The sequence below is a fragment of the Ambystoma mexicanum genome, chromosome 6p (assembly GCF_040938575.1).
Source record: "Ambystoma mexicanum isolate Mex_15411 chromosome 6p, UKY_AmexF1_1, whole genome shotgun sequence".
NCBI lineage: Eukaryota > Metazoa > Chordata > Amphibia > Caudata > Ambystomatidae > Ambystoma > Ambystoma mexicanum.
This window is the reverse complement of record NC_090935.1, coordinates 611,290,243-611,303,009: the sequence shown is the minus strand read 5'-3', so window position 1 is coordinate 611,303,009 and position 12,767 is coordinate 611,290,243. Positions and strand designations below refer to the sequence as shown.

Here is a 12,767-nt window from a genome sequence, read left to right as displayed (position 1 = left end):
AAAACGGTCCTGACAGGGAGGGAAGTGACTTCTAAAAGGAGCTCAGTTCCTATTACTTACTCTATCGGTTATACTAGAGTGCTCTACGGGATACAAAGACTCCCTAATAGTTTAAATCAGTATTTAGGGAGAATGTGTTATTTCTCAATTTGAATGAAGGTATTTCTGAACATAACCCAGGTTGATGTGATTAGGCTAATGCACAGGACTTTTTCCTGTATTCTCTAACACTCAACTGTGGGATCTTGATGTGACTCTTTTTGGTTTCATGTTTGTTTATGAGCATTTTCCTGTTTATTGCTTGAACAATTCCATTTTGCATGGAAATGCAGGTATTAACATTGTGACAATAAATGCAGATTAAATAATTTTTGCAACATGAAAGTTGACAAATATTAACAAGTCTTCAGATGTAGTTTTTCTTTTGTCATTAATACATTCTTGCTAAATACTGATTTAAACTATTAGGGAGTCTTTGTATCCCATAGAGCACTCTTGTGTAACTGACAAGAGTAAAGCTCCTTTTAGAAGTCCCTTCCCTGTCAGGAAAGTTTTTCGTATTTGATTATATACTTCCCCCCGTCCTGGGCAGACTAGGGGTTGGCCCTTTTGTGGCTATAGCAATCACTATGCCACATCACTATGCCACATGTGTGTCAGTCTCCTCCTTCTGCACCCTTACAAGTGCTTTACATTTTTTAATCTCCCAGGTTTGTGGGGAAGTTACAATCCAAGGCACTTGCAATACAGAACTTCAATGAAAGATGCAGAACTACTCTTAATACCATGATAATCAGGTGTGCATTTCTTCAAATTTAGCTTTCAGTGCTAAACTTTGTCTTTTATTATCTCTGCATAAAAGCACATCACAAAGAGGTCTATTCTGTCTGAATTCAGCCACCATGAGGTAATTTACCCGCATGGCGGTTACCACATTGCGACTCCTGTAGCCCTGCCCCACAGGTCTATCAAAGGTATGGAACCCATCAGTTTACTAGAAGAAGTTCATAGGTCATGCTTTATCAGTTTTAGCACAATTTAAATTGGTACACTTAACAATATTTACATTTTCATACGCAGTATTATGGCCAGGAAGGTCCCATGAGTCAGGTTCTGAAAGCCATGGGTACCCGATGAGGGCTGTCAGAAGACTGGTTCTTTGGGGATGTTCCTGCCTGATGTCTGCTGGCGTATGGCAGTAGCAGTAACCGTCTGGGGTGCATGGGTCGCATATTTAAAATGTGCCCCTTCCCTGGGCGCCCTTGAGTTTTTACATAGGTAAAAAAGTCAATTGTACCCTCTGTAGTCTCTTCATTCCGCTTATCGTTTAGCATAAGCCACATGGAATTGGGAGGCATCCAAGTGTCTTTTCCCTGGTCACTATACCAGAGTGGCCTCTCAGAAACCACTCTTAGGGCTGGCACTGAAAATCCAACTCAAAACTGAGCCACTAGAGCACTGAGAGAGGTTGGATAACGTGAAGGGTTTTCCTATATATTTTGAAGACAGACATAGAATTTACAATTTAAAGTAGTGTTTTGACCTTGTTCTAATCGCCATTCCACAAAGAGTGGAAGAGTTCCCGAACATCAAATCGAAGGTTGTGCGTCCTCCCCTGGACATCAGGGTACTTACTATTTAATGGCCCAGGGATTTGCTACTCTCCAAACAGACAACCAATGCACGTACCACTTACAGTAGCCCCAAAGTGGTCAAATCTAACATGTCTAAAAAGACCTGCTCCTTTCTCTATATTATCTGTCATGAATTGCTCCAAACACCATAAACAATTGGGAAACCAATTTTATGAAATTGTTGCACTGGTGGAATTCAGAGCTTGTTCATTTTAAGTAACTCCAAATAGCCAGTGCAAGTACGAGTAATAATGAAGTGCATTTAAAAGGGAGAACTGAGACTCAAGCTGCAACTCGGCTCTTTTTAAACAACTCAAATGGGTGTTTACCTACGCCCTTATTGCCTCTTAACATAATACAAACAAAGAACAATGCTCTAGAATCAACCATGTTGTTAAGAGACACTACTACAAATTAGAAATGGGAACTGAGGTAGTATACATGGGTTGGATGTGAAGTAAAAGTGCAGTATAAAGCTTTAGAGCTGAATGTTAATTTGGTAAATTCACTCTGGATTATTGAGAATGTCCCTGCCATTAAGGAATAAGGCAGTCAGTTGTTAAAGGGACTGACAAATACAACAGAATCTGTTGTGCTGTAAGAGACAAGAAGGATATGGAGGGTAATGTCAGTTGTGATTAGAAAACTAAAAGAGGCCAATAGCTATCCACAACTAGAGCAACTGTCTCGCTCATGGTAATGCATGGTAGTCTATTTGTGCTGAGACAAAAAATGTTTTATATCAAAACTTCAACAAATCAAATGAAAGATTACAATTTCCTAAAAAAAAAAAAAATAATAATTCTGAAATGAGAGTGTACTAGGGGACATCAATAGGTCTTGCGTCGGTCCTACCTGAAGGCTTGAAGAGACAGAACTTCCATGATCAGAGTCTTTTGGCAGAACAGGACTAGAGTTTCTTTCTTCATCAGAGGACATCTGCGTAAAGATATAAAACTGTAAAAACAAAATCAAAATGCAAAATGCAAATTGTGTGTACAGTTTTCTTTTCTTTGATAGAAATTTTAAGGATGACAAGCCAACACAGTTGTGTGTCGAGTACCTACAAAGGTAATGGGAGATTCCAGAAAGCTTTTCTTTTCAGAAGACTGCAAAAACCTGCCCATAGATATGGTGTTTCCTGCTGGTCAAAACCGAAAGTTCGGCATTGTAAGGAAGGCATGGTTATCAACAGCAAGACAGACACAAGTGACCACAGTTCAAGGGTGTTTATTGAACTTCAAAAAGGGTTTGAAAAACGCCCAACTAAAGCTAAATCTAAAAAGGTGGGAGCAAGCTACAACCATCAAAGAATAATAATGCAGTCCAAGTGGTGTCTTGTCAAAATAAAAGGGCCTATAATAATAAACCTATTGTAAATCCTTACCTCTAAATACAAATAGTGTAGGAAACAATGTTACAAAAAAGAAAGAAGTGTTTACAAAATGATAGGTCAGGATGTTCAGGCCGTTGGCCTTCCTTCCCATGTTTTTAGCACAGGATAATGGGGTACACTCGAGCTTAGCACAGTCTCTGGCTTCGCTAGCACGAGGGTGCAGTTCAAACATTAGCATCAGGGCCTTCTGTGCCCAAGTCTCTTTGCCTTTCAAAGTCTCTTCTTTCAGAGGGCCTGATGTGACAAACAATACATTACTTTTCCGCTTAGGTTTTCACACATACTCGACTTCTCAGGTGGTTCACCAACCACCTCGGAATTTCCCCTCAGCTGGGCTCAGATCCCCTTTAATACAATGCTGTTGGATTTCCACATATCCAATTTCTCGGGTGATTCACGATTCACCCCGGATCCCCCTCAGCCGGGCTCAGATCCGTGTCAACACAATGTTCAATCAATCAGTCTCCCTCTGCCGGGCTCAGACCAATTTCAATTTACTTTGTCAATCTTTCTTTACTGTGTCAACATCTAAGACTTGTGACTGTGCGTAGGATTTTGCTTGACCCGTCGCAGGAACACTTCGATTCACAAGGTATTGTTGCTTGCTTTGAAAGTTCAATCACTCATCAGCAGTTAATTTGTGGCACAGTTTAATACATTGTTTTCCTTTGCTTAACGGGTTCCCCTCAAATCGGGCTCAAACAATTGTTCATCCAACATTTTTCAAAATAGTTAAATCAAAGTTCACTTCTCTTCGTTTTTTTTTTTTTTGGTTTAAATGCAAACCTTAAAAATGTTTACAAAACATCAATCACATCAACATATACTCATTACATCCTTTAAATCCACTTTTAACAAGTTTTCGATCTCTGTCGAAAGAAACGTTAATGGGATTATTAACTTCATGTCAGTCCATTAAACATTTTTTGCCACCATTCATCGGCACACAGGGAGGGAGGGATGTTTGTCGCCCCATGGGACCAGGTGAATTTTTCGCACATTTCTCAGTTCGCCGCAGAACAGTACCAGATGTTTGAGAGTCTCCACATCGAGTGAACAAAATCTGCATGTTGTGTCCAAAGCGGTGTTACTTTCCCATGCGCTTAGACGCTCTTTGGTTTTGAAGGCGTTCAATCTGAACAGCATGAACAGTCTCCTTGCATTCAAACTTGGAAACAATCGGTGCAGCAGCCATCAGGCTGTGAGCAGATCTTTGTGCACAGGTCATCTCCCAGTACGCACGCCAGATTTTTAATTTTGCTGCATTAGGGTTATTGTGCAATGTTTCCAAGTTGATATCAAATTCCACAAGACTATCTACGCAGCGTTTGACCCACAATGAAACAATATTGTTTTTGTCCGAAGATATACCATGCAGGATTTGAAAAGCTCCTGTTTTTTGGTAAAGAGAAAGAAGGTTCCAAAAAATTCTGGCATGCAAGGAAATTAATGCCAATTCATACCGTATACATGCCGTAGACACTCCCTTGGGTAGGCCCAAGGCTTTTGACCAGAAAATGTTCTCTAATGTTAACCAAAGGGAATACGAACCACTCAGCACGTTTTCAGCTCCATACGTTAGAATAGGAGAACCCTTTTTGTTGGTAAATGTTCCGCACTGGGATTAAGGAAAACCTTCCAAATCTTTTATGCAAAATGAGTGCTTGGTTGGCAAGTTGGTGACATTTCCTCTTAATTTCGATGATCCATGGCCCATCGTATATACTAGAGCTTATCAACATACCCAGATATTTTACGCTACTTGACAAGCACAAGGATATTTGCCCCAGCTTCCAAGCAACTTTTGTGCCATCATTACTTCGCACTGTTCTCAAATTTTGAAGCACCATAATTTCGCATTTAGAGGGGTTCATTTTCAGTTGGTTCAGAGTTGCGTACTTTTGCACAGCATCCAGCTTTCTCCGACGTCCAATTGGTGTTACATCCAATACGATCAGATCATCCGCATAAAGCAACCAACTAATATGTGACCTATGGAGCTTAGGTGGGAATGATCGCACAGAACTTATGGTTTCTCCAATGTCTGATATAAAAAGACTGAAAATTGCTGCAGCTAATGGACATCCCTGCTTCACTCCCTTATAGGTCTTAATCTCCTTTGACAGAGTTCCAGACTGGTCTAAATGGATTTGGATTGAAGTTTCTGTGTGTAAGTCTCGAATTGCATTTAGTAGACCAGCGGGGCAGCCCCATGCTCGCAACTTATTCCAAAGGATTTCGCGATTGATGGTATCAAACGCGTAAGAGAAGTCGATGAATGCAAGGTATACTTCTGTGTTGGTTCGTATAGCCTCCATTTTCAACAAGTTCAAGATGAGGTGGTTCAGAGAGCATCCAACGTTTTTAACAAAACCAGCTTGTCTTATATCTACCCGTTTTGCCTTTACGGACCATTCAATCAGTTTTCTTTGTAGCACTGTTGCATACATTTTACCCAGAACATCCAGCAGTGCTACTGGGCGATAGTTTTTGGGGCAAGCTCTGTTCCCTTTCTTGAAAATGGGTACAATTATAGCGCATTTCCAAGACCTCAGTGTCTGCTGTTGTAACTCTATTCTTTCAAACAATTCTAGACACACATCGGCCTAAAGATCAGGATGTTGTTTGATGGTAAAGTTTGTTAGGCCATCAGGTCCAGGTGCCCTAGAATTATTTGATTTTATTATCGCTATAATGTCCTCTTTTGATGATGAGGTTTCCCAAGATGATTTGTTAAAGTCAGGTGAGATTGAGGTGGCATTAGGTTTACTGTATAAGATCTCGAAATGCGTTTGCCATTCTGCCTCCGTCACCTGGCAGGGTTGCAGTGCATTTGTGGTGCTTCGAGGTTATTAATGATGCTCCAAAAAGCTCCACTTTTTATTTTTATTTTTCAAGCATGTTAACATCTCCTCTGCGTCGTGCTGTACCAACATATATTCATGCCCTTTCAGCCAGTTTTTGTAATTTTGATCCACCAACCGGTTTCTAGCTATTCTTACCTGGCTCTGCAATTTTTTATTTTTTCGAATCATGGCACGCATCAAACATGTCATCAGGATCAGGATCAACCCGTGGTCTCAGCCTGTCTTCATGATTGCCTAAAGGCAGTCGGTGTCTGGATGGACCAAAACTGGCTCAAACTCAATGGCGAAAAAACGGAAGTGATGCTTGTAGGCTGCCCCCCTAACCCTTCATTATGGACCACCGCTTTCTGGCCCACATCGTTGGGTCCATTACCCTGTCCTGTTAACAAGGTAAAGAATTTGGGGGTTATCCTTTCTGCCTCCCTCTCTATGTCAAACCAGGTATCGGCTGTCTGTCAGTCCGCACATCATCAGATCAGGGTTCTAAAGAGGGTCCTACCTATGATCCCAGAAACCATGCGCCCCCCGGTGGTGGCGGCGCTGGTCCTCTCACGGCTGGACTATTGGAATTCCTTGTACTTATCCCAACCGACTGGTCTTCTACAACGCCTCCAACGTATGCAAAATCTGGCAGCCAGATTGGCTACTGGCTCCCCCTATGGCGCCCATATTTCACCGGTACTTCGCCGTCTCCACTGGCTCCCTGTGGTACAGAGAGTTAAGTTTAAGTCACTATGTATCGTCCACCTGGCAATTCATGGCTTAGGAGCAGAGTTCCTTCAATCTAAATTCTCCCGATATATTCCGGAACGTAACCTTCGCTCCTCCACAACCAACCTACTTAAGGTCCCCAGGTTCAACCGGGAAAGGCTCGGCAGCAGGGCCTTTTCTATTACCGCGGCCAAGCTTTGGAACACTCTTCCATTACCACTTAAATCCTCTGCTAATCATCTGGCTTTCAGGAAAGCTCTAAAGACCACTCGGTTCTAGCTTTCTGCCCTTATTGTGCTCCCTGAGCTCGCAGCTTCCACACCAGCGCCATGATGCCTCTGGGCGACCGTGCGCTTTACAAGTTTATATAACATAACATTTCCTCTTCAAAACTTCTAAGTCGAAGCAATGGGTCTTTTAAAAAGGACTGATTGAGCCCTATATTTTTTTATTTGAATTGGGCCAACAGTGGCGCATATTCAACTGTGGAACCTCCCAGTTGAAATTGTTCAGATAGGTTGGCAACCTCGTTTACATCCAGCCGCAATCTAATTCTGCTTGTTTCCATGTTGACCTTTGTTGACCATTTTAAGCCCGAGTTGGGGTTGACCATTAGAAGCTCCATTTGTAACATTCTGTGATCGCTGTTACACGTTTGAATGACCCCCAAAGATTTAACTCGTGAGTGGAGAGCGTCTGATGTAAGGGAGTAGTTTCTTACCTGTAACTCCATTTCTCCAGCATTGGTATCTTTCATGGATTCACATGCTTAGAATATTCCCCGTCGTCAGACTGGGAACCCTCGGTACACATATATAGTCGTTTCCTATAGGAAAAAACTTCCGACACTTGTGTGTCCTATCCACATCTACGTCCTCCCCGAGGACGTCCACGCATGCCCCATAGGACGTAATGGTATAAAAGCCCCGCCCCCGCGGGTCCCGTCAGATTTCGACCCCTCCAAAGAAGAAAGGGGGAAACCTGTTTATGCACATATCTTGCACCTTGCATTTCGGGGAGGCTGGTGGGCGCATGTGAATCCATGAAAGATACCAATGCTGGAGAAATGGAGTTACAGGTAAGAAACTACTCCCTTCTCCAGCATTGGATCTTTCATGGATTCACATGCTTAGAATAGATTGTATAGCAGTATCCTAAAAGAAGGAGGTGAGAATGCAATGCAACATACACCGCAAAAACACCCCAAAACCTAATTATATAGGCACATAAGCAGCAACATTTTCCGATATATACATATTCATCATACATACATATATATATTTCTACTCAAAACCTACACACTAAAGAACCAGTATAGACAAGGCAAAAGACAAAAGCTTCACCGTTTTTGGCTTACCTCATTGAAACAGATGGCGCAGAACTGCCCTTCCCATCTGTACTTCATCCGCATGCTGCCTTTCCAGGCAGTAATGGCGTGTGAACGTGTGTGGGACTGACCATGCCGCCGCCTGGCAGATGTCTGTCAGAGGAATTCCTGCCCACAGCGCCGCGGAGGAGGCTGTCGATCTCGTGGAATGGGCTCTAGGGTGCCCTTGTAGGGGTCTCCCGGCCTTGGAGTGACTAAAAGCAATTGCCGACGAGACCCATCGGGCCAGTCCTTGCTTGGAGATTGCCCTTCCTCTCGTCGATGGACCATATGCAATGAACAGCTGTCTGGTAGTTCTGAGTTCCTGCATTCTTTGCAGATAAAACTTTAACGCTCTTTTCACATCGAGCGTATGAAGAGCCTTTTCCGCCGTCGACGACGGGGTCGCAAAGAAAGTAGGGAGAGCAATGGTCGAGTGCTTGTGATAGACCGTCGGTACTTTCGGGATGAAAGTAGGATTAGTTGATAGTATCACTTTATCTTTAAAGAATCTCATATATGGAGGGTCTATGACTAATGCCTGTAATTCCGACACTCTTCTAGCTGACGTAATGGCAATTAAGAAAGCCAGCTTCCACGATAGGAACTGCATGGATGAAGAGGACATTGGTTCGAAAGGAGGTTTCATTAAAGCCGCCAACACCACATTTAGACTCCACGACGGTGGGAACCGCTTCGTAGGGGGAAAAGTTCTAAAGAGACCCCTCATGAAATGTTTTACCAGTCTGTCGCGGAATGTCTCCTTCTCGTGAACCTTGAGATGGCCGCCAGGTGCACCTTGATGGATGACGAGGATAGCCCACTCTCTGCTAGTTGCAGAAGATACGGTAAAACTTGTTCAGGAGTTACTTCCCCAGGCCGAATTTCATGCTGTGTTTGCCACCACATACAGAACCTTCGCCACTTGCATATGTATGACTTGTTAGTGGAAGGAGCCCTAGCCGCCTGTAGAATTTTTTGGCAATCCGACGAGACTTTCAAATTGCCAAATTCTGCAAAGTCAGGAGCCATGCCGTCAGGTTGAGGCTGTCCGGATTGTGATGCCACACCGTTCCCTTGTCCCTGGATAGGAGATTCGGAACTTTCTGGAAAGTTATCGGTTGTTCCAACGATAGGTGTAGTAGGTCGGAAAACCACGGTTGTCTCGGCCAATACGGAGCCACCAGAATGACCCGGCATTTGTATCTGCGAATCCACTGTATTGTCCTCCGTATAAGGGGAAACGGAGGGAAGGCGTACAGGAACTTGTCTGTCCACGGAAATGAGAACGCTTCCCCTAGGGATCCTTTCTGAGGCCATCTGCTCGCGAACTGCTCGCATTTCTTGTTTTCTTTCGTTGCGAAGAGATCGACTGAGGGGTGACCCCACCTTTTGAAGATTCTTTGCAGCTGAATGGTGTCCATCTCCCACTCGTGTATCTGAGCCATGCTCCTGCTCAGGGAATCCGCTTGTACGTTCTTCACTCCTGGGAGATGGTGAGCCACTATAGATATGTTGTGTTTCAAAGCCCAATGCCATACCTTTTGAGCCTCCACAGAAAGGGTCCTGGATCTCGTGCCGCCTTGTTTTATCAAGTAGAACATGGCTGTCGTGTTGTCTGTCAGCACTCTCACTCTCGACCCCTTGATATGTGGGAGGAATGATTTCAAGGCCCATCTCACTGCCCTCAGTTCCAGTACATTGATATGTAGGCGTGATTCGGTGGGAGACCATCTGCCCTGGGTTGTCCATGTGTGCTCCCCAGCCCGTCAGGGATGCGTCCGTGATGATGGTATTCTGAAATTCGGGTTCTTGTAGAGGAACCCCTCTATTTCCAGGTTGTGAAAGCTTTTCCACCATTGGAGGGCTCGGATGATTTCGTCGTCGTCGACGGTTAGCCTGTCCGACCACCGACCCGTGGACTGCTTCCATCTGTCCGCTAGGAATTCCTGAAGCGGCCTCATGAACAATCGACAGTTGGCTACTAGATGGATGCAGGAAGCCATGGAACCTAGGATCGCCACATACTTTCTCACTGAGAGTGTGCCATGTAGACGTAGTTGACTCGTCAGCCGATTGATCTTTGACATTATGTCTAGGGAAGGCTTCACTATTCCCGACTGGGTTTCGAATTGAGCTCCCAAGAACTTTAAGTTCTTTGATGGCCTTAGAGAGGACTTTTCGAAGTTCACTGCGAACCCCAGTCGTTGCAGAAGCTGTAAGGTAGCCTGTACGCTGTCGTTGGTCGACGCCGAGGAGGGTCCCCTCACCAGCCAGTCGTCGAGGTACGGGTATACATGATGCCCTTTCTTTCTCAGCCAGGCTGCCACGGGCGCCAAACATTTTGTGAACGTTCTTGGGGAGGATTTGAGACCAAACGGGAGCACTGCGAATTGGTAGTGTGTCTGACCTACCATGAACCTCAGAAACTTCCTGTGTTTTTGACACATAGGGATGTGGAAGTACGCGTCCTGCAGATCTAGAGATGCCAAAAAATCTCCCACTTGAACAGACCTGATTACTTCCTGCAGCGTGAGCATTTTGAATTTCTGGTTCTGTAAGGTCTCGTTGAGGTCGCGTAGCTCGAGAATGGGACGCCATTTTCCGTTCGGCTTTTTTACCACAAAACACTGCGAGTATACCCCTTGGCCTTTCTGCGATGCAGGGACTAACTCTATGGCACCTTTCTGTAACATAAGTGCTACTTCCTGCAGCAAATTGTCCAGATGTGGTTGGGGTAGGGGGTGTTTTCCCATTCTTTGACGCAGCTTGACACTCTTCCTCCCAGAACGGTGCGCTTTCCGTCATTGCTGGTCTTTCTGTTTGCTCGTCGACGACGAATAGGTCGGTCGTCTCTTGGATGACTGGAAGTTTCTGCGCCGGCTTGAGTTTTGAGAGGCGCGTCTATATCCTTGGGAAGGGTACGCCGATCTGCCGAAGGATCTATCCCTGGGCGTAGAAAATCTTGAGTTGCCAGAGTGAAAAGCGCCAATATCGTCTGGTGCCGATGGATGAGTGGGGCTCTTTGGTGTTTCCAGTTCCACATCCGAAACCCAGGATGGATCCCTAGATGGAGACAGGGAGATATCCGATGCTGACCCACGGTCAGATAAAGAGTCCGAAAGCTCACCCTCCTCCTGGACTACTGGAGTCACCGGAATTCCACTCGTTTTGGTTGGACGGTGTGATGGGCCGGGTTCGTCGACGGGGGGTGTCGACGCCACAGGTGGAAGCCTTTCATCCAATGATTTTAGCAGCGAGTGTAAGGAGGACAGGACCTCCATGGACAGGGCCGATTGAGCGTTTGGAGTATTGGTAAATACCTGAGAGCAGGTTGCTCCTGATGGCGAATTGGCTCGTAGCCCAAGGTCTTCCGGGCCCGCAATCCTGAAACCGTTGTCTTCCTTCGAGGAAATCAACACTGCTTGTTCCTGCAGTAACGTGTCCGGCAACCCCATATCAAAAACTTCTGGTCTCCAGGCCAGAACTTCGGTCGACGAGGACATCGTCGCCGTCGTCATCGGGTTGATGACGGGGGAAACCAACTGCGTCAGAGGCAGTGAGGGCACTGACTGGTTGGTCGTCGTCGACGGTGGGCCTGCAGGTGGCTTAGGTGGTCCCGCCTTAACGGTGCTCTCCCTGCGTTTATCCGATTCTCTACTCGTGGCAGATCTATGAGGATCGCCCGAGGAGGATTTTGGCCTTTCCTTCCCTTGTTTTTTCGACGATGATGATGATGGTAGCTTTTTTGAAGATTCTTTTGAAGACTCCTTGGAAGAGTGGCTTCGTGGAACATCCCTTTCCGCCGGTCGAGTCTTCTTCGCCGGTGGTTCCGACGAGGTTGAACGGCGCAGGGCTCCCGATGTTTTCGTCGAGGCGACGCTGCGCACGGAGCCCACCTCCGACTGAGGGTATGCTCCCGCCCCGTCATTTAACCACGACACCAGCCGCCGATTCCGATCTTTCAGGGTTTTCTGAGAAAAACCCTTACATATTTCGCACTGGTCTGCGGAATGGTGAGGGTGGAGGCAATAAATACAATCTAGATGGCCGTCCCCCTCGTAAACCTTCTTCAATCCGCACGTGGCGCACGGGCGAAACAACGGTTTGCCCGACATTCTGGTAAGACCAAAAAAACCTCAGAGGCTCGTTCGGTCAACCCAGCGAGTAATTTCAACGATAGCCTAGAAAGTAGAGACTACGCGAGGAGATCCCACTATCTTTGGAGACGGTTGAAATCTGACGGGACCCGCGGGGGCGGGGCTTTTATACCATTACGTCCTATGGGGCATGCGTGGACGTCCTCGGGGAGGACGTAGATGTGGATAGGACACACAAGTGTCGGAAGTTTTTTCCTATAGGAAACGACTATATATGTGTACCGAGGGTTCCCAGTCTGACGACGGGGAATATTCTAAGCATGTGAATCCATGAAAGATCCAATGCTGGAGAAAGATATAATCAATAGTGGATGATTGATCGCCGCGTTGAAATGTTGGACAAGGTGGAATGTCACCTTGAGTGCAGCCATTTAACATCAGATGGTCCTGTGCGCTTTTAGTTCTTCAAGCCATTCTTTTGCTAACCTTTCTTTTTCTGGTTTTAAAGGCTTAAAGTAGTCTATATTTATGTCACCACAAATAATTATGTTTGAGCTTCATGTTGATTCCATCAGATCATCAACGATTGTTAATACTTTATCTATGAAGGAAAATGTTCCCGCCCTGTCGTGGTTGCAGTAGAGGTTTACTATTTGTATACAGTCCAAACAATTCTTTGAGGAGTCAATCTTC

At 45.2% G+C, this 12,767-nt stretch overlaps 1 protein-coding gene across 8 annotated transcripts in view; it reads right to left on the bottom strand.

Moving 5' to 3' along the window:
* Positions 1–12,767, bottom strand: part of POC5 (POC5 centriolar protein) — a 544,028-nt gene that overhangs the window by 445,094 nt on the left and 86,167 nt on the right. For 7 of the 8 annotated variants that reach the window (XM_069627457.1, XM_069627460.1, XM_069627454.1 and 4 more), the window contains one exon: positions 2,490–2,573. In XM_069627457.1, coding sequence (XP_069483558.1) covers positions 2,490–2,573 — 84 coding nt within the window. Of the gene's footprint in view, positions 1–2,489; positions 2,592–12,767 lie in introns of all 8 variants that reach the window. The other variant, XM_069627455.1, reaches the window with a different exon arrangement.